General features: G+C 41.2%; 2 protein-coding genes across 2 annotated transcripts in view; one reads left to right on the top strand and one right to left on the bottom strand.

Moving 5' to 3' along the window:
- pola1 (polymerase (DNA directed), alpha 1) overlaps positions 1-4,223 on the top strand; it is a 42,127-nt gene extending 37,904 nt beyond the window's left edge. The window contains exon 37 of the mRNA XM_055151013.1: positions 3,358-4,223. Coding sequence (XP_055006988.1) covers positions 3,358-3,494 — 137 coding nt within the window. The 3' untranslated portion in view covers positions 3,495-4,223. The remainder of the gene's footprint in view (positions 1-3,357) is intronic.
- A 2,991-nt stretch (positions 4,224-7,214) lies between these two features.
- arxa (aristaless related homeobox a) lies at positions 7,215-14,435 on the bottom strand. The gene is made up of 5 exons (XM_020925736.2): positions 14,249-14,435; positions 13,453-14,017; positions 12,097-12,142; positions 10,191-10,522; positions 7,215-8,860 (listed from the first exon to the last, which is right to left on the bottom strand). Exons 1-5 carry the CDS (start codon positions 14,433-14,435, stop codon positions 8,596-8,598), a joined length of 1,395 nt encoding a protein of 464 aa, XP_020781395.1. The 3' UTR covers positions 7,215-8,595.
- Positions 14,436-22,655: the final 8,220 nt, after the last annotated feature.

The raw sequence follows: 22,655 nt of genomic DNA, 5'->3' as shown, positions 1-22,655 counted from the left end.
CCACTACATGAGGATGTGTGCGGGTCAGGTGGAGATAGAGGTCCATTATATCATTAGTAGGACAGTTTGTGTGGTTTTACACTGTATATGAAAAGGTTTCATCACTGTTTTCTTATTGCTCTATTATTTCAATCCTTCCTCCTTGATTCTAGAAAATATGCACTCTGTATTTCAACCAGAGTCCAGGCTGACCAAGATAATTAGGTTTGACTTTAGAATTTGATTTTCAAACAAAGACCTCTCTGATACTTTAGGAGGTGTAGGAGTAAAGGGTGAGAGCATATATATAGTACATTACTGATCTTGTTGTCTTTTACGATGTATACATTCTTGTAGTTTCATATTTCTGGTGCACTCTGCTGACATTCCATAAGTCATCTTCGTTTCTTTTTCTCCTTGTGGCCTTCCCAAACCCCATCCCTGATCCTCTGGCCGCCCTGCCTGGCTCTTTAAGGGAGGCTATTTATTTGAACTGCACTCCCTGCTGTTCTCCGTGTTGCGGCGAGGTCTCCCGCTCTTTCTTTTGGTCTCTGTGACTCTTAAATCATTCTTTTATCTGTTCGCCACACGGTGATTGAGGTGGAAAAGAGAAGGAGTGATGGAGAAAGAAAGATGGAGGAGGGGGGGCAAATTATTTTCTCCTACCTTTCAGAAAAGATGACATGATTGCTTTCGCTTGATCATGCATCATCGCTCCTTTCTATTCGCCCAGATAAATAGACTAGTTTGTCTGTGCCTTCCTTCCTCACATGTCCCCCGTTCTCCCTCCCTGTCCCCGCCAATGCCTGGATTATCTGGTAATAATGGCTGCTGCTGCTAAAGTCAACCACACCATCGGGTTTGCATGTGTCATTACGGTTTGTCACATGCTTTGGAGTGAATGAGTTAGACAGGGTTTTCTAAGTGTTTAACTGCTCTTACCGTCTCTATGGGGTCTATGTATATAACCTTTGTTCCCTTTGATAAGTTGGTGTTTTTCCAGAAGGCGCTAATGTAGGATACTGGAAGAAAAATTCAGGAAGATGATAGATAGCGCCCTTAACAAACTACAAGGATCTTTATTGGTTTGTGTAACTGAAGGATGGACATAGAATAAGTAAAATTTGCTGCCATGTCTTATATATTTCACAATTTATTTTACTTAATTTGATCTGTTGTAACTACCTCTTTAGGTACATTATATCGCACTGACCTGTAGTAATCGAACCTTGAAATGAAAGTTTAACTACAATGAATTTACATGGCATTAAAGGGTATTAAACTGTATGCTACATCGTAATAAGGAAATGCATACAATTTGCAAAGTGTTACCCAATGTACTTTATTACATTACACTAGAACTAGATCAGTATATCAGTTGGCCGCTCTTTGCACTTCTTAGTGTATTGGCTATTGACCTTGAGTATATGATATTTTGTTTTTGATCTAAGCAGCTGTCCAAATATGCATAAAGAGTATATGCATAAAGCTTTATTTAGTTCAAAGAGGGTACTGCAAAAATGTGACTACACAGATCTTATCCACCGTGTAATAAAACAAGGTCGTAGATGAGTTTGTCCTAAATTCAGATAGTACTCAAAGATGTATGGATTGCTATGTTGCCATGTTTGTTTCAATGTTGGTACTGCTGAACTTTGAATTTAAAGTATTTATCAATCTATCTGGTGAAAATTGCCTAATCAGCTTTGCATATCAGCCCAAAAATATTGGCAGAGATTATCAGCCATCGGTTTCTCTGAATTTTAAACAATTTGTACATGCATTGGCCTTGGAAAAAAACAATCTGCGTATCTCTACATTACACTACTTGCACGAGCCCTAAACTGGAGAGGACATCCAGCATAAAATCTTTTCTAAATATATTGTTTTGTCTTCTGTATAAGCTTTCTCTTCTATCAGATCCAACTCTATTATAACCTTGCTTTTCCACTACAATGCCATTTAAAGTCAATACACCATTATTCCTGGTGTATCTTAGAATCTTGAGAGTGTTATTACTTGGTTTCATGATACTTTGCGTACACTGGCTTCTCCACATAATGTTGTAAAGATCTGGTTTGGCAGAAAAGCAGCTCCGGTTCTTCACTGTGGCTTCATTGTGGCCCACCTGAGGGGATAACAGGGGGGCAGATATTGACTTCATGCTCTTGTTGGTCTTCTCGATCAATCCTCTGATACTTTGTGTGCATGTGTTCATCATCGACCCATCGGTTCAATTCTGTCACCAGTCTCAGGGCTCAGTGATAGCATTACTGATGACACTACAGCCAACAGTACAGGCAGTTACAGATAAAACCGCATTTGGTGGTAATGTTTCGCTGCTGTTAGCCACTTTAGTGCATGGCTAATAATACAGATTAAGTAAAGTGAACTAAAAGTGTGATCTGCAATACTAGCGAAATAGTTTTTTCCTATTCTCAAAATGGTGGTATACTTTTGGAAGCATAATGTTTTTGATAGTAGTTTTATCAGCGGAGAGGTTGTATTTTTGGTTGGTTGTTAAAAAGATTTGTCATGCAACTTATTCTTTGGTGATAGTCCAGATTTTGTTCCTTGCCAAGATGGCTCTAATAAGGATGTGTTTTTACTGGTTTTGAGTTGGTATGAAACTAGAAGACATGTAGATAATGTTTTGACAGGTTGTTCATTGTATATCGCAATATTAATCTAAAATGGCAGAACTGACAGAACCCACATTTGTATAGTTCCATTTTAAGCAGTAGGGTTGGGAATTACAATGCTCTATACATGGCTCACGATATAATATTATCATTATAATATGCAATACATGCCATAATCAATATATTGCACATGATACTCTGTGATACATTGTTGTTTTTTAAGAACCAAATACATTTTAACAGTATTTCTTTGTTAAGCCACTACTTGCAAAGTTAATATGAAAAACATCTTTTTTACTCATCAAAGCACTGAATATGTTTAAGTGTATTGCATAAACAAGTTTCCACCCACTAACTAAGCAACAAAATTGTAGGGTTGTCACAAAAAAAAAATTGCTAAAAGATATATCAATACATCCGCCCACAGTAATGATACTGTATCACCTATTTTAATATTACGATATTTCGATACTTTTGCTTACCCTTGTTAAATGCTTAACTCTATATGTATGAACCTGAGTCTAAATTAAGAATATAGAAGTGGCCAGAGGTGGGTGATAACAGAAATTTGCTGAGCTCTCAAGCCTCAAATGCAGGACGATACAGAATTACTCAAACAGGTATGAATACAGTTTTGCGTAAGCTTTGGTCAGGGTCATGATTATATGGTTAAAAGCTTGGTTAAATGTTTATATCGCATAATGTGTCTAATTTAATCATTCTGATGTGTTTTTAGGTCACCTCAGAAACTTCAGCAGAGAGAAAGATGTATATCAAAAGCTTAAAGAAGTCCCAGACAAGGCCTTGGCCATCAGCGGCTACTCCGAGATCAACTTGGCTAAACTCTTCCAGGCCTTCTCTTCCCTCAAATAAACCTACAACATAATATACCACTACATCAGAGACCAACCGCTGAGGCATTTTATCAGATTGCACCTGCTTTGTCTCCTATTTTAGGGTCATTTTAGGCGTTTGACCCCTGGACCCTCTCCAAGCAACTGCCCTATACATAATGGCTTTGGTATAGGACTTCAAATCCAATCACAATCGTCCACCCTTTGACATAGACACCGCCTGCAAACTCTTGACTTGACCCCATCACTTGCTATAGTAAGAAGGGGGAGCAGCAATCAAACCTAAATGGTCCAAGCTATTGTGTGCATGTGTGTCTATGGGTAAAAATGACTTATCGTTGCTGGCTGCCAGTGTACTCCAAAAGGCCACTAATTAGGCAATGATAGTGACCCAGGCAACTAAGACCAAGCCAATGCCCGTGGCGAATGGGACACTTGTTCTGATTACTGCCATTCATCCCCAGTGTGCAGCAGTGTGCCGAGCTGCTGGTGTGTATGGGAGAGTGGAGAGGAGGATGCTGGGAAGGGATGGGGTGTGCAAGACCACGCGCACTGAGCTAAAGCTATTGTGTCAAACATCTGATCTTGTCTGTTTAACCGTTCTTCATATTTGTCTTTTAAACAATTATTATTTGTGTCTTTTGTAACTCTGGATGATTTATTGTGTTTTTGCGTGTAACAGTGAAATATTTGATACAAGTATTTTGATGACAACATTTTGATGCTCAATAAAACGCTGATTGTTAAATTTGTGATTGTATTTTGGTTTGGAACTGCATTAAACCGATTCACACAGCAACCAAACTTAACACTTCTACACTTTATTCCTTTTAATAATCACAGTTGACCGAACCATCATATAGTGGATAAGTGGATATTTTAGTTTCCCAGTGGATATTTTTGAATCATATCATAAAAGTAATCCTATAATTTATCATAATTTTGTGTTTTATGTGTTGAGTTGTGATTTTAATGTTCATCTCTATAGTTGCAGAATGCCCTTTCATTATTCTTCTATTCTTTGCAGGCCCTATTGCCCAATCATCAAATAAACTGGCAACTGGTGGTTGTGAACTGATTTATAGTTTTGTATTCTGTTGTTTTTTTTAAAGGCCCTACTATAAATCTGGAATTCAATCTTCAGCTCAGGCATGTCCTACTGCTCTGTATTTATTTATTGCAAATTATATTCTTGTAGGTCGTCATTATTTTGGTGGTCACAAATCCAATAAATTGGGGTATAATGTGTTGCTAGAAGCCCACCTCATTGTAGTCAGATTGCATAATAAGAGACTTATGGAACGTGAAAGTCAATCAGTGCCATTCTGTGACCACGTGACACAGTGAAATGGTCTTAATGTATGATGTAGCAAACCATTTAAACCCGTCAGAGCTCAGCGTGCAGCTATGTACAAACGCATTTTCTTCTTTTTGTTAATACAGTGGGGGATTTTTACTCGTTCCTGCCGTGTGCATTTCCATAAACACTGCACGCCTCGCAAATCACTTCAAAACCACTGTAACTTGTGAAAGCAACCTTAAGTGGGCTGAACACTTGCACCGTGATCCGCTACGCGATGGATAGAGCGCGCTGCGTGAGAGCCAGAGCCATTTACTCCTTTATTGCTTCTAACTTTACATATTTATTAAATCATATCAACAGTGCAAGGCTCCATCTTACTCTCTGCATCAATTTGTTTGTCAAAATTAATCAGTGGGGCTTTAATGGTGCGCTGTTTTGAAGTAAGTGCCTAGTTTTGTCCTCTTGGCTTGGACCAGTCAAATGGGAATTAATTCGACTCTGCTAAGCTAATAAGGTCGTACACGACGCTTTTATTTGGTGGTGTTAAGCTTTATTGCTCGTCGTTTTGACCAGCAATGGACAAGGTAGGCTTTGATGAGGGAATTAGTCTCCTATTCTGTCGCTGTTATTCATAGGGAGGTGTACCATACAAGCACCAGAAAGGGGTGTCAAAAGGAGAGCCGGTCCTATTGCAAAGTGTCTCCCTTGTTGGAGCTGAATGGGCGGTTATGAGACGATAAACCGCTTAATACACTGAGCTAATTGGATGAGAGCAAGAGAGACGGAGGAATTAAGGGGCGAGCGGAGAGGGGAGCGCGGTGCCATGGCCTCGCTATTCAGGAATGGCTCGCCTGGAGGGGAGCGGCGAGGCTCGGGGTGTTCATCATCAAAGCGCCTTTTAGAGCGTCTCACTCCCGGGGCCTGAGTGAGCAGTGATCCAGGCGGCTGTGTGGAGTGATTGGGCCTATTCTCTCAGGCGGCGGGACGCGCTGAGAGAAACGAGGCCCCGGTGAATCCAAATCACGGGCCAAATCACGTCCTGGACACAGCTGGACTTGGAAAGGCGAAGCGATGGTCATGATGAAAATGGTGCATTGGGAGAACATTACACCTGCGTTAACCTGCGAGGAGACGGTATTGTGAAACCCAATGCACCAGTACATTGTGTTACAAAACGGCGCCTGTGCAGCTTTTAAATGCCGCCAAATTTGCGTATTTGCGCATGATTGGGCAGTGTGGTTCTGTGCGCCAACATTGCACATATGCACAGGAGCCTTTCATCCCTGGTCTGGGATGTGCTGAATGAAAAGGCACACATCCAACAAGTGTGACTTTATGGGTCCACACAGCCACTGAATTTCAATTTTCTCGCCTTTTTGCGCCTCAGAGAAAGTTTAAAGCCTGGCTCACAGCGGGCCATCCGCCTCCCAGCATTCCCTGGATATTAGGGACAAATTGGTTTGCTATTCATTAGTTATATTCACAATAAGATTAAAAACTCCCTCGAGCAATCTCATCAAAACCCTATACAAGTAAAGTACTTTCGCTTCACTGCTCTACAGAATAAAAACAACGTGGGGTTATGGTTATGCATAACAATCTTTTCCAGTTTTATGCGCCATGGTCCAAAGCTGAATTCAAACTATCCAAATTCCAATTTCTTCATTTGGTCAAACTTGTGATTAACAGGTGTATAGACAATAATGATCTGTAATACCAAGCCTAATATGGAGGGGCAGGGTTGCGCACAAAAGCACTCACTTAAGAACGGAGACTAAATTAATCCGCGGAGTAATTTCACGCGATTTGGCCGGGCTCAAAGATGGGTCAAACGGGACAAGAAATACCATTGATTGCTGCAGTGGTCCCGCGCGTCCCTCCGCTGTGGTCCAATGGAAAAAGAAGAGATTTGGGAGAATTAACTCGACGAGGTGCGTGTGTGAAAGGCGTTTTTGATGAAGTGGTTTGTTACCTCATTAATGACAAAGGCACACCGCTTCCATCGACATGGTATTACAGATGTTAAGACCAATTTAGAGCCTTTAAAGGGCCTTGAAGGAAGTTTTGTGTCGGGTCCCCCAGATAAAGTGGGCGATCTAATTGAAAAGCCCTCTCTATTGTGCGTGCGTTTCACATGTTGGGGATTAGGTTCATGAATATATGGTCAGTATTTTGTCAACTCCGCTGAAGAGGATTGACGCACGCAGGGCCACTGGATTACATTTGTCATTTGGGACCTAATACATGTTTTCTTATTGAGGTGGAATAATGCGCCACCATGTTAGCTTTATCCCTCACAGCAGCAGACGGGCATTTTCAACAGCCTGTTTCTTAAGCTTTAACACTTTTGCTCATAACAGCGCTAGGAATCATATTTAGGACAAAAACACAATTTCTTTATAACACCTTTTATTAATAGTTCTATTATAGCCTATTTCACATTTTCTCCTGGTTTAGGCCTAAAGCAATTTGAAATGATAAAATTTAAGTCATTGAAGCAGTGTCCATTTATTCAAATTATTAAACCAGGAATTTTACAATCACTTAAGAAAAATCTGTCAGTCCTTCGGGGTAAGTATAGACATAAATAATGATCTAGAAACCTAATAATAATTCATAAACACAAGTGTAATTCTAGACAAGGGCGTCATTCATTAAACACTACATTGAGTGCAAATTATCAAAACATGGTCTAGTTAAATATACACGACCTTGTTTTGAAAATCATCTTTTTTTCTTCTATCTTTTCACAATATGTACATTTTCTCACACAGTCATGTCATCAGAGACAAATCTCTACTTGCATCCATGTTCTACAGCCAGTCTCAACCAAAACACATGTTGAAATTAAAGAAATATGTATGCGTACAGGAAAGACATATAGTGTTGAAGGAAAACAGTGTGTGTTGAGTTTGGCTGTTTGGACATGTGCAAGAGGAGAGGCTTGTAGAGAAGGCTACGGAAGGTATGGACAGTTATTCCTTTGGTTCATGGGGGACCTCCTCCAACTTGCCTTTATTAGGAGCAGACTGGCTCAGCCCACAGCAATGCATACAGATTAGGCCATTTTAAGTCCTGGTGTTTTGGAGATGACTTTTTCAGATCTAGGGTTTGGTAAATGTATGCAATAAAACAAATTCCTGTAATTATAAGAACATTTTAAAAGAATGTGGCCCTCTCAAATAATTGGAAAAAGGTGGAAAAGTAAAAAAAAGTAATAATAATAAGTAAAAAATATATTTAAACCTGATTTCAAATTATATAAATCCATTATATACAGATTGAAAGATTTCCATTTGTATTGTATTTTAAAAAAAATTAAATTATCCTTATTAATTAATGTTAAACTTTTTATTTATTAGAATGTCCAAGGCAGTGTACAGTTTGTTCAAGTTCGGAGCCTTGTCCTATGCTCGAATAAAGGCAGGAAATGGCAAAAGGAAAAATAAAAATTATAATAATGCGCTATTGCGACATACCTTGCGTCTAAAATACATAAATGCTGAAAATATTTCAATCTGTGTGCATGGAGCTTTTGTTTCACTTTGAATTAGATAAAATAATTACATAAATAGGAAGCCTTCTTATTCAAAAGTTAGTTCATCAATGAGACAAGTGTTCTTATCAGACATCACTTAGCCAGTGCTCTCTCAAATTTGGTCGTGCTATTTTGTTGGGGGACATGAGGTAATCGGGGCAGTGGAGCATCACGGGAAAGCAGCCTCCAGAGGTATGAATGTGAGGGCAGGTTTGGGGGACAGGGGGGTCTCAGAGTAGGACATGCCCAGGACGGGAGGCTGAGGCTGGGGTGGAGACTTCAGCACACCTCCTTCCCTGTGGCTCCGGGGGGCAGGATGTTGAGCTGGGTGAGCTGTGCCGAGTGTTCTTTAGCCTTGAGTCGGAGAGCAGCGATACTGGAGGCCCGGCGGTCAGCTGCAGCCGAGGAAGAGGAGGAGGATGAAGAGGAGGGGTCTGGCAGCACCGGGCCTGTGTGGGGAGGGCTGTCGACAGGGGGGGCAGGCTGGCGGAGGAGAGCAGCCGCGGTGGAAGCACTGGTTAGGGGGCCCATACTGGAGAAGAGCCTGGGACACAAGCACAAGACTGAATGTTAGAAATGTTTGCAATGTATAGATCTGTGGCAACCTCTGCTTGATTACTTGCCCCATGATCTCAGTGACATTTTACAGAGAGGTAAAGGCTCAAGGCAATGTCGGGCTCTAGGTTTGCCTGTTTGTCCAAGCAAGTGTGAACTACTTCAACAGGTGATGTTTGTGTTATGAAGGAAATTGAAATTTGTGCTCAGACTGCTCTGTGTTTTGTGTGTTGTATTAAAGTGTTGAAAACTTAATTAATACTTAAAACTTAATAAAATGTGTTTTAAAAAAAGAAGTGTCTGCAATTATGTCCTGAAATAACAACACTGAAAATTGTGTTTGTTGTTTGTTTTTTTTTCTTGACTTCTTTTTTTTTATTATTTTCTTGGCTTTATTACCAACAAATAGGAAAGGTAAAGAGCTTTTCATATATTCATAATTTGGTGTTAGATGTACAAATACAAAATACACTCACATTCATGGGTTCTTTATCATTAATTTAATTCAGAAATGTTTAATTACTGAACATGTTTTGTTTTCCAAAATTGGAGACTTTCTCACTCTATATTTGTGTTGATCTTGTTTTCAAATTATACTTCAAGCTACTTTATCACATTTCAAAAACCTGAGACACACAGTAGGTGGTTCCTGTATCTTTGCATTATTGTTCTAATTTGTGAAAAGCAAATCGAGGTTAATAACACAGAGTAATGTAGTACAACATAAGTATCAAATGAGGAGCTAATTGTGGCGTGCAGTTTGCAGTGACATCGCTCCTCACAGCTTCCCTTTAAGATCACAGCTTTGGTTAATTTATTAGGGCATCTGACAGAGTGATTATACACCACTGTGAATCATTAACAATATCACCCATTTGTCAGACATGAGACGATTGCTCATTGTAGTACAATTTATTCCAGTAGTTGCTTAAGGAGCAATTCTGTTTCCCTTTGTGAAGGCTTGACGATGGGGATACAATATCTTGTTGGGTTTCAGAAGACATCATCATAGCAGTCCTAATATGTAGTATAATATGTAGTATTCATTTAATGGGGGTGTGGAAAATTACTGTCTTTACATTCTTATTTTAGTGTATAATTGTTTTAATTTGTAGATTTTGGCTTGTGGATATTTGTCTGTGTAATCCATCAAGCGTCCAGGGAGGTTCCAGAGCAAACGAAAATGTAATTCTGTCAACTGGACAAAAGTTGATATTTGGAGGTTGGTTAAAGAAAACTGGTTAGCCCTCTTGTGACAGAACATTACCACATTCTCAACTCAAACAAATATTATAATTGATAATATTTCTCAGATTTACCTTCCAAATGTAGGGCCGATGAAGGCAGGATGGCGAAACATGGCAGCTGTCCCCAAGAACGTGCCCAGGCCCAGTGGTGTGGCGAGGGGTGGAGCAGCGCCGTTATGTGGCGGAGGGGCCAGTCCGGGGAAGGCAGCGGCCGCAGCAGCAGCGGCCGTCCAGGCAGACTCCAAGGCGGGGTGGGGGTGAGGAGGGAAGGGTCCGCCCTCCAGGTAGTGGCTCAAGGGATGTCCAGCTGCCAAAGGCCCAGGGAAGGGGAGACCTGAGGGGTGGGCCTGCACACCTGCCTTCTCACGCTTCCTCCACTTAGCCCTGCGGTTCTGAAACCACACCTGAAAGTAAAGAAGAGAGGATACAGTTAGTCAGTCATCAAAACACAACTAAATGTATTCAGTTGATGGGGAAATTTTTGTGCCACTGTGTATCTCGACCTACTGACACAAATGACCTCTTCCAAATATACAAAATAGTTAAAACTTGAAACAGTTATCAGCAATACCCATGTTTGCTTATGATGTATTCTATAAAAGTTTGTGTTAAAGAGGTTTGGATCATATATTTTTGTTTAATATTCATAATTTACAGAACTCTTTTTGATCTTTGTACTCTAGCTCCAAATGTCTCAACAGGTGATGCTGAAAGATTGCATGGGCCCAGTTCCACGAAGTTTATATGACTGAGAAGTTTCTTTCCAATTCACCACAAACGAGTGAGTGTTGTGCCAAAATAGTTGTCTAGTTCAGGTGGTGTCCAATAGGCGTAAAGTCAACGGTAATTACACGCACAGTAAACCCCGCCGCTCACTGTTCCTCACTAAATCTACTTTCTGACTAATTAAAGCCTGTCCCGCAGTCAAGCTTCAGAGTGGGGAGAGATAATTAAGAGCGGTGTTAACAAAAGATCCCCAAAATTACCACTGAACTCGCTCCAATAGCAATTAATGCGCTTTAAATTAAATTCTTAAGAGATGTAAGTACAAGACAAGACTATTTAACTTTCCCACGCATCCACTGTTGGCCAGTTTGCACGGGGCGCTCACAATGAGGAAAATGTCAACATGGGCCAAAGTGATTGAACAGCGAGGCTTGAGCGACAGGGACAGTACACACATGCGCGCATTATTCCCGGAGGGCTGTTTAGCATTACACAGCCCCTGGGGAATTTATGAGTTTTTATCACCTCCTGATGGCGCCCGTTAAGTGATTTGTTCACCTACGGCCCCTAAAGAGACATCTGTTGTTTTACCGTGTTTGAACTGTCTCTCTGGTTATGAGCCCGGCCTTTCGACATGCGAGCCACGCTTTCAATGCAAGGCGAAGGGAAGGAGGAGAGAGGGGAGGATGGAGATGAGGGAGATGAGGGAGAGAGAGGAAGGGGGAGGGAGAGGGGGGGTGAAGGGAGGTAGAGGTGATGGCAGGGGGGGAGCAAACACGTTTAATGGTCTCTCATTCGCTCCCAAGTGCAAAGCATCGGATCAATGCAGGTCTATTGCAATCACATAATGGGAAATCAAATAGCATTAGCACTCCCCTCGCTCTCTCCCTCGTCCCCTCACCATCGCCCCCCTTTCCGTCTCCTGTGATGGGAATTCAAACAGCACATCATCTCAGGAATATACTGTGTTTGCTCCTGCACTAAGTGAGCTTTTTATGAATTGCCAGCGTCGCCTTAATTGCCACTAAAACGCGCGTAATAACATTCAATAACAGGAAAGACCTCCCCATTTAACACATTTTTGTCGTAATAAATTACTGCCCAAATTGGCCCCTTAATCGGTGATCGCCAATCAGTGACGCATATTACCGGTTATTACTGTGCACTGTGCATTTTAAAGGCAATATAAAACATTAGGCAACAGGATGCTCGCTTTACAAGCCGTTGTAGATAAAGGTGCAACTGAACTTACTTGAACACGGGCCTCGGTAAGATCCAAGCGCATTGCAAGCTCTTCTCTGAAAAGCATAAAATGGACAAAAAGGAGAGAATAAGCAAGAGGAGACAGACAGAAGAGATTCAAGGTTACAGGCCAGCGCTTGGAAGCAGGGCAGAATTGCTGTTTTGTCCCCACCTGTTGTTCACTGTCAACAATAGACGACCAAAATAAGCTTGATTTTTTTCACCCTGGCATGAACTGCAGAAAGACGCCATGGCCATATTCTATTTTCCCTGTCACAGATGGGCAGAAATAGGCCTAGTGATTGTTAGATTTTCCTTAGCCCAGGCCTGTCACTGTAACAACATAATGGGTGAAATAATGACATCTAAACTAGCCTGCCACAAAGCAATTGACGCTCCGTTCAGCCGCAAGATGGGCTTGTATAGTGAAAATTAGACCTACAAGTCGTCTTAAAGTAAATCGATTGGAAGATTTGAATAATCTCAATGTAAAAATGTATATTCTTCTTTGACAAATTGCGTTTTATGATCGAGGGCGCAGGCTACAGAAAATGCGAAGTAAATAAATGTTTTGTTTTTTCGCTATGCTTCTTTTACTGTTGTGCGTAAACGTGCGTAAGGTGCAAACATCTTGTATCAATGTGAGCGTGGAAAGCACCTGCCCCCGGGTTTACGGTTAGGCCCAAGGATTTCCCCTTTCAGTATCATGTCCAGGAGGTAACCCAATCCGCAACATTTAATTATTCCTCGTGAGAATAATGGCGTTGTCTGGTGCGTCTACGGGAGCCGGCAAAGGTAACAAAACGGTCACACTGTTCACACTTAGGCCCATTGTGCTCACGTATGCGAGGCACGGGTTTGGTATTTCTGTGTTTTATGAGCTGTGAGCCGTACAGTCTTCTTTTACACCCGTGTGAATTTCATTTATTAAAATTAATACTAGGCTATTATTTTTAGCCTTTGTGGGAAAAAGACATTGCATAATATTCGGTCATTTTATAATGTTTTATGCACTTGAAATAAAGTATTAATTAAATAATAGCCGAATACTATTTTTGGCATATTATGGTAAATATTGAAATCCTAATTTTGCGGTTTTAATGACCAGAACGAATTTTAACATGAATTTATACATACATTATCATTTTTGGGCACACATCATTTATATTTATTTTAAATAAATCAATTTATATTTTAGGAATGAGCCATAATGTCAGAATATGTGGGTATAAACAGACCACTATTTAGCGCAATCTTGGTTGGTTTTCTAATGCAGATCTTAACTCTATAACCTGTAGCATTAAAATGCAAATAATTACAGATTCATACAAAAATACATTTATAAATAAAGCTTTAATTTTCTCACCTCGTGAAAACGTCCGGGTAGTGCGTCTTTTGGAAAGCCCTCTCCAGCTCCTCCAGCTGATAGCTCGTGAACGTAGTCCTATATCTTCTCTGCTTCCGTTTCAGCATCCCTTCTTCCGAGTCACTGCCCGCGGACAGGCACACGCTGTCCTCGCCGTCTCTCACATCTCCGTCTCCGGCGTTCAAGCTTTCCCTCTCTTCGTCTTTCGGTGACAAGACTGAAGCGTCCCCGCAGCTCTCCTCCTCCTTACCGGTGTCCTCCTCAAACTTCAGTGGGCCAAGCTCCACCAGTCCCAGACTACCGTCCTCTGAGCCCTCACCGGGGCTCTGGTCGCCTTCTCCCCGTGTCAGAGATGCGTTCTCCCGGTAGGACTTGCTGCGACTGATGCTCACCTGTGGCGCCTGGGTGATTTTGAGGTTGTCGCTGGCTTGTTCCAGGAGTAACCTCTCCCTCTCCAGCTTTTCAGTGTGCTCGTGTAGGTACTTCCCCCCAGGACCGTAGAGCCGCCGGAGTTTAGGAGGCAGGTGCATGTCTGCGCTCAGAGAGAGGGGGTCTTTCATTGGCCCTGAAGACGCGTAAAATTGAGAAAAAGAGACGTCAGCCTCGTTTAACAAATTTTCAGGCAGTGCTCTTAGGATTACTCATGTATTTATATTATTAGCTGTCTAAACAAAGTGTATTTATATCATTAGCTGTCTAAACAATGTCACAGTGTAGCACAGTCCGTTGTAAAAGCATTAATATATAGTATGCCATTAAACAAAAAAGTAACTTGCAAGTCAGAATTGTAACCTACCGTCAGAGGTTTTGTCCAGCTCTCCTCTCCCGGGCAAACCCAAACTTTGTGCCCCTATAAGCCTGACCTTACAGGGGCTGCGCCGGCCCAGGATACTGTCTATGCAGTAGGAAGAGAGCAGCGTGGGGGATTTGCTGTTCTTCCTCTCGCTTCGGTCGTGGATGTCTTCTTCAAACTGACCGCTCATGTCGACTCCCTGGTTTGTCCTGTTCCGTGACCGTCTCCCGCTCTCCCTCTCGCGCGCACGCTTGGTGTCCGGTACGTTACTTCTCGTGTCTTTGAGTTTACGGCCGTGTCAGAGCGCACCGGGGCTGTTCACTCCTCCCTCTTCTCTGTCTCTCTCTGCTCTGTCGCCCCTGACACCCTCGCAGCTAATGACAGACAGCGGTTTGGCTGCGCAGTACAGAGATGTGCCAGCCGCTTCTCTCCGTGCGCTCGCCTCGTATACGTGGAAGTTGCTAGTGCGCGCCTGATTGGCTCGTACATGTGTATGGCAGTAGACAGCGTAGAGCTCCTTTATATATTTTGGCGTTTAAAGTTAATTTGGGGGTAGGAGAGCAAAACCTGACATGGAGTTTTTCCGGATTGAACTCGTGATGAACTTTACGCACCAAAACACTTATGTTCACACTCATTAATTTTAAATATTTTCAAACAGGTTTATAATCTAAAAATAATAATCAATAAACTATGCTTGATCTTATATAGGTCAGTGTTATTTATCCTCCAGCTATATGTTTAATATTATTTTTTAATAAATAAAGAACACATATTTTTTAGATATAAATAAAACAGTAGCCAAGTTTTATGATGCATTTGTAAACGATATAAAAATAGCATATAATATATTTTTAATATTAATTCAGTAATTATAGGCGCTAGTTAACCAGGTTCAAAAAATGTAGGCCATTATTGTTATTTATATGTTCAATTCTTGGAACAAAAAAACAGCCATGCGATAGCCTAGTTCCACTGGGTTAAAATAATAATATTTTTTATATGGATTTGTGACTTTAAAATTACCGTCTTCTATACTCTAAATCCTTGTGCCAGATCTGTCACAGAGTTTGGCTTCGACCTTACGCTGCACCTGCAAAGATGCAGGGGTGAAATCACATACAACAGAAATATCAATACAGGGAGCAAGATTGTCACTTTTATGTAACTGCGTTTAATGTAACATTGTTTTAATAATAATTTCAACATTATTAGTCTTGAATTTTGTAAATTAAGGCCGTTAAAAGCAGACTATTGTTGGGTATCTTGTCTTTCATTCTGTCGGTCTGCCTTGCTCTCTAGCTCAATTGGGTTCGCTCAGCTGGAGTTGTGGATTGACTTAAAAAGTGAGGGTGGCGCACGGGGAGACGGGATACCACGCAGGGGACTCCGTGCTCAAGAGAGAGAGTAGGGGGAGAGAGATGGATCGAGAATGTAATTTTAAATGAAAGTCTATTTAACCTGCTGTGAATGGCATGACCCCTATCCTCGCCTCAGAGCCCATCACTGTTAAATGGATCATTTTCAGAATTCAATCCAAAAACTTCAGCGAGCTGCAATTTACTCTCGCGCGCTCTCTCTCTTCGCCTTCCTCTCAGTTATGTATCTGTCTGAAGAATAGCAGCTACCCAAAAATATCACAATAAAAATATATAGTTTTTTTATTTTATGTTTTAAGTGATTGTTTATGTCCATTTGTGAATAGAAATGCAATATGAAAGTAATTTATCTTGGCACAAAGAGCATAGCCGTGAGCGTAAATGGAGGTACCATGGCCTCATTAAAAAGGATTGGACTTATTATTGACAATTGTCAGGCCTGTATAATTTATCGCCAAGTATTAATAAACAGCGCAGTTTCGGTGTCAGATTTAACCCAACTTTTCTGGTGTCACAAACTTAGAAGCTTGTTTATTTGCGCACAAATCAATGTAATGAGTGTAATAACAATATAAAATGTTATGCCTTTTCCTACGCGGTCACAAACAGACGTGCGTAATACAGACGGGTATTTAGAGTCGCTCTGTAATTTGGGGGCCACAATTTGATTCATTTATCCGCACACTGTTATTAACCCTGTGGAAAAAGAGATGTCAGCCGCCATTTCAGCCAGCAGGACATCCGCGCTTTGTTTAAATGCACTAATTACACGCATACATTAGCCAGAGGGAGGGGGATGGAGTTGAGAAATAGACTGTGTGCAATTTTCAATTTTCTGTCTGTTTGACGAGCAGGTGAAAAGATGACAGCTACAGAGGGCCCTGCATCTTGGTACCAGCTCAACATCCATTCACTCCACGTTATAACAATATAACCCAATATACATAATATATATGCAAGAAAACAAAACACGTGTTGAACGTGTATAGTTTGACCAGATGACCTCATTGGACTTTTACTTTAAATCGCAATATTTCAAGTTTAAGAATTTATTTTCATTTTAGCGTACTTAAATTGCCATGATGATACTCAAGTATTTAACTACCGGTGTTTTAATGTCAATCGTATTTCAGCACGTGCCACGTCCATCTCATTAAAGGCCACAGAAACCAAAGTTCAAACCTAGGGTTGGCATCGCTGTGCATGTCGTTCAAATGGCGCCATCTTCTGGACAAATTTGTTCAAAGAGCTAAAAGATGGATTATGAAGTAGATTCTGTGTCTAATTGTTGTTAATCTGCCACATTGCAGCAGTAAATGACCATTATTTGTGAATAGTTTCTACGTTTAGGGAAACTTTAAATAGGCCACAGAATGGGTAAATCATGTATTTTGGCCTTGATGCCAGATGATGATCCGCATTATAAATGGCACTGTTTCCCATCACTGTGAGCTTGTGGCCTTGTTAGACCAAAGACAACTCTTCCATCCTCGTGCATCTTCTGGCATAATTGCTCTGCTCAAGAGGCCAAGCAGGAAAAGAAGGAAAGGAGGAGGAAGGAGTGAGGGTGCACCGGGGAAGGGAGGGAGGCTTTTAAGGCGCGCGTAAGCAAAGTTAATTAGCGGTTATTAACAGCCCGCATAATGAGAGCGAGAGGGAGTCAATTTAATGACTTTGTTAGCGCGAGTTCAGAGCGACAGGCGATGATCGAAACAACAAAGGCAGCCGTGCACGCTGCCATCATCCGTAATTTCCAGCGGTAATGCGGTCTGATCAGAAACAAAGGGTTCTAATTTCGTTCAACTGACTCGATAATTTGTCCTTATGTAAGGAAAATAATTAATGACTTAATGCTTCAACAGAAGTAGCTTTCTTTTGGGGATTCGGGGGCTGGAGAAGGTCGTAAGGAAATCAATTCCGAGGCCTGTAATTATTTACATCATGAATTTAAAACGTGGACGTGCGCCCTCGCTCCCAGATTGCGCACATACAGTCTTCCACGGAGAAGGGGGTGTCCGTGTGTTTCCTTAAAGCAACAGGAGCTTCAGAAAAACTTCCCTCTTGGTTATAATCTATACCATGTTTTTAAAGAATAAAGAAAAGACAACTGAATATATTTTTTTAGCATTTGAGCAAGGACAACTTCTTGGATAGCCATGAATTTCCAACTGTAGTCCCGCATTACGTATCATCTTCATCGTCGAGGCCTGCACCAAAGCACTTTTCATCATTGTAGACCATTTTAAATATCCTCTAATTTTATCTGAACACATTAACAAAAAATAGGCTAAACCAAGCATTTCTTGGGCAAACAAAAAAGAGTTTAAAGCCTATTTGCGTGATTTTTTCTATCACGTCAATTTGGTGAGAATGGTTTCATGTTTTAAATTGAGTTTTTGTCCCCTTTGCCCATGATGCACCAATTCCTAGTTACATTGCCACATTGTACTTTGCTCATCGCAAAATTTTCCAAGGCGTGTGCGTTTTTACGCATGATTTCATCATTCCACAGAAAGCTTGAGTCGAAGAAAAACGTGAGCGCTATTATCGATTGTGGACTATGAGCCGCCTGCAGGCCACTCTTAGATTCATAGCAGGTGGATAGGTCACCCACACGAGAGCGGCAATTTCACGGCCCCCATTGTCTCTACTGATTACTACTTTGATCACAGGAATCAAAAGCCCAGGACTCTCCTAAGAAGCCACTGAGGCCTGGAGCTCGTGAGCTGAAGAGGTGATCATCATCATCATCATGACCATCATCCTTTGCTGCAGCATCACCATAACCATCGTCTCCATTGCGCTCAGTGCTGGTTGACCATACAAACCGAGGACGCGGTGTGTTTGCACAGCTACGGTGCCCTTTTATTGATTGCGTGCCGTAATTTTAATTCGATTGCGCGAGTCTCAAAAATTTTGCAAGAATCATCCTAGTAATGAGATAATCAAAGTAATATATGCAAATCAGGGATGTTGCCATCTTATCAAAACCAGAGTGCCCCCCCTTGAGTCTGAAGAAGTCCATTTATTCAGTTAGTGGCAATACCTTGCACAAATGGCACGATGCAAATGACAGTTGATTAGACTAAATTAAGAACCTTGTTTCTCCCTGACCTTGTCTGAGTTTTATGTAAATTCTTTTTTTTTTCTTGCTTTAATGTGATAAAAAAAAAAGAGTTTACACCTTGGCCTTTATAAATGCGTGCAGTATTTTCCCAGCAGAAACAATAGTGAACCTCACATAACTCACTGTGTCTCTGGGTTGGCCCATTTTCTGAGTTTGTCTGAGCTCTGAGTATATTGACCCCAGGCCGCTCCCACAGTGGCAGAAGCTGCACTTATGACTTCCTTGCTGTGGGGGAGTGTGCCTGAAGATGGACTTAGTAGATCTGTGTGCTGCCGCTTGTGTCTTTACTCTATTATGTGTACTCATGTGTGTCATAACATATTGTCTTAGGGACAGATAGAAGTTCCTCTCTGTGGGGTGTGTGGGGCCCAGAGATGGCAGAGGACTAAATCCAATATAGATTGCAGGGCTGTGCTGCCTCCCGCTGGGGACCCTCAGACCTGCAGGATCGAAGTGCTTTCTCCCCCATAAATTGGTCTACAGGCATCTCCCCTGGCACTGGGACTGCCCATGATCTGATGAAGACCAATGCAAACTTGGCTTTTGATATAGTTAGTTCAGTCAAGAAAACTATAAACACACCACCTCTTGATCCATTCTACAGATATCTCAAGTCCCACTCTCCTCATCCTATTCCAAACCAAACTAAACTACTGATTTGGCTCCCTCATCCCCTCTGTGGTCTCTTTTCAACAGGAGGGTGAATGGTATAACTGGCCCCATGCAAGTGTCTGGACTGATCCTCGCTGTAGCCCCCTGGTTCAGCGTTAAGGAAAACACCAGCGGTACCCCAAGCCCATTACACTTCCTGCCAGACTCCCAGCGACTGTCATTTTGCCTCTGCCCAGGGAGCTAATTCTATTTGAGATGAGGTGTCTGTGGTGGCCTGCTTCAACAAACTCTGGGCCATATATTTTGTCATATACTTTATTTGAGGCCCATATATCCCAATGTCTGGCTGTGTTATGCTTTGTGGAGGTCTAGTGAGTGAGTGTAGGTCTATAGAAAGACTGGTTTGTAATAATGCATTAGTCTTATATGGTGCCTTGCCAAATGGTTGAAGTTGCTTTATAATACATTATTCATTCTATACGTGGTGGTGGTAAGTTACTATAACCATAGCTGATCTTGGATAGACTGGCGAAAGTGAGACTGCCAATCTGCGCCACAGTTTACAGTAGAGCCACTATGGCACCTGGTATTTCCTGGGGACTCCCATCTAACTAAACAATCCCAACGCTGCTTAGTTTTCAAAATCAAACAAGATTGGGCATTGACAAAGTGGGTAATATAGTCTCTAGCTTGCATTCAATACAGTGCGTACTCCAGTCTTTAGCTAAAAAGATGAAATACTAAATAATAGCTGTTGTTCTGTGTAATAGACTTCTATAAGAGTTTTGTAGAAGGTTTATAATCATCATGCTACGTTAGTTCAAGGTCCTATGTTATGCAAAATATAAGACCTTTAAGCCATGTTAAAATGTTGCTACCTCCTCAAAAACATACCTGGAGTTGTGTTTGTTTCATTCACACATGTTTAAGCAGCTACCTTCTAACCATTGTTTAGTAGAAATTGGAAAATTTAGGGCTGAAATGATCAAAATTATTCTAGTGAAGGTGTATTGTGATTTAAAAGACTTTCAATTGCCATGTGACATCACAAGGTAGATCAGACTGTTTTGTGTTGGAGAGAAGAACTCAGCCTAAATATGCAGGATTTGTGTATTAATCATATGTGAATGAAACAAAATAGGAATAGTGTAATATGGGCCCTTTGGATCAATCTCTTCAAGTGTTTTCTAATGTCCTTAAAGTCCCAACATTAGCCTGGGTGATCAGCCCTGTTGCATTGTCACATAACACCACTAGATGCTGTCTATCAGTGCTGTCTGATAGTGTGCCAGCTTTGTCCTGACAGAAGAAGACCAGAGATAGAGGTGAACAAAGGCCAGGTGAGGGGAGTGGGGAACACATTTCACATCTACCATCTCTTAGTAGCTTTAAATTCACAGCTAAAATGATGTTGTATTAAAAGTATTGTTTACAAAGTGTCCAAGCTGCTTCTAACACTGTTGGCATATTTTGGTTTGGGGGTGGAATTATTCTACGTATTCAACATTTCTATTCAAGTCTCACCTTAGATGTTGGGTTACGAGGTGGTCAAGAGAAGGCCAGAGCGAACAAGTCCTATCATTTTCATAGTGAATGCTGTGGCGACCTCCTGCACCCTATTGATGGGCACATTGTTTCCTGGAAGGCTCCACTTACATCATGGTATTTTCATTTGGCATCCAACCTACGATGAAAAAAAGAACACAAGATAAGAAGCGTTGATAAATTCCAAAAATATACTGTAGCACTGTACATGAAATAAGCCACAAACAACTCCCTTTGACATCAATAATTGGTAAATCCTCTGATTAACTTGTAAGAATTGTCCTTGGAGTGCTTAAGTAATTGTGTTTGTGTGTGTCCTGCTTTATTGCATGCACCCCCTCTCTTTAAAGCACATCTTTATAACCAAGCAATTCCAAAGCAATTTTCTCTGTGGGAGGAGAGTGTAATTTTCTATTCTGTGACACTGTGATGTGTAAGAAACTGGGAGCTGCCGTTAAAAGGCGTCTGCAGCGGAGTGTGTGTGGCGGTGTGGGTGTGAACGAGGCTCCTTAATGGCCAAAGCGGTGGCGGGCGGCGGGCGGGTGCATGTCAGTAAGGCCAGCGCTAAATGACTCCCAAATAGTGCCCTCCTCGTTAGAGCTATCGTCCTGGAAACGCAGGGCTGTGAACCAGGAGAGAGGAGAGATCTGGGATGGTCTTTTATCTTCGTATTAAATCATTTGCATAACATTACGGCGAAAGATACAGATCCAGAGGAGACCAGAGGAGAGGGTATACTACGATGTCTTTGCAAATCTAATCAGCGTTAAATGGACCTGTCAAATGTGTGCGTCGAGATGGTCCGTGTCAGGATCCATTTAGCGTTAAGCCCCAGTGCTGTCTTATAGGACTGCAATTACAAAACATCGGAATCCAAAGCTATTTTTTGTCACACATCTAAATACAGCTCTTATATCTTACAAAAGGAAAGGTGAGCCAGGTGTAACCCAGATGTCATGTATACCAATGTCCTTCAGGAGGTTTACCCCAACATGCACAATAACATAAAATAGATAACTAAAAATGTCCACGCACAATTTTATCTGATACTGTTTTGACAATTGTAAAAGCTATAAAAGGCCCAATTTTATACTTCCATGTATGTAATGGTTGCTTTGTGTCTGGAGTGACTATCTGACAGCTGCTGAAAAGAAGAATAAAGACAAGATGGGAGAATCTCATTACTTAAGAGAAACAAGAGCACAGAAGTGTGTAAACCCATGCTAATTAGTTGCTGCTACTTGCCACCGCCTAATTAATTTAATCAAAAGTACCTTCTCCTCTGATGCAGCCTGTATCAGTTCAGAAATACAATGCAGAGTTCAGTCAACTGTGTTCATCACAACAGACAACACAAGCAGTCTTTTTATGGCTTTTAAGTAATGCAGTTTATTCCATTGAGATAAAACCTGAAGTATTTGACATTTGTGATGAGGGGTGTGCCTATCCTATACTTATCACAGCAAATCCTATAGTTAATTTTCCATTTTAAATCTGTCACATCTAAAGGACAACACTAAAACTCATCCATTACTGACCTCTAGTGTTTTGAGTTGCTTCATTCTCTCAATACAGAAATCACATCTCTTTAAAACCTGCTAATATCATTCAGACTAGAGAGTAAATGCATGATGGAATGAGTCTTAAAGATAGACATTTTTCTGTACTACAATAAAATTTGAGCTGCAAGGTTGAATAAATAACTTCTATGGATCATTAAGTGTCTAATTTATTTCTTGTAGCTCAT

Source organism: Boleophthalmus pectinirostris, unplaced genomic scaffold (assembly GCF_026225935.1).
Source record: "Boleophthalmus pectinirostris isolate CB_2022bp ecotype Guang Dong unplaced genomic scaffold, ASM2622593v1 HiC_scaffold_15, whole genome shotgun sequence".
NCBI classification, from domain to species: domain Eukaryota; kingdom Metazoa; phylum Chordata; class Actinopteri; order Gobiiformes; family Gobiidae; genus Boleophthalmus; species Boleophthalmus pectinirostris.
The sequence above is the reverse complement of the archived record's forward strand: the minus strand, read 5'-3'. Positions and strand labels throughout refer to the sequence as shown.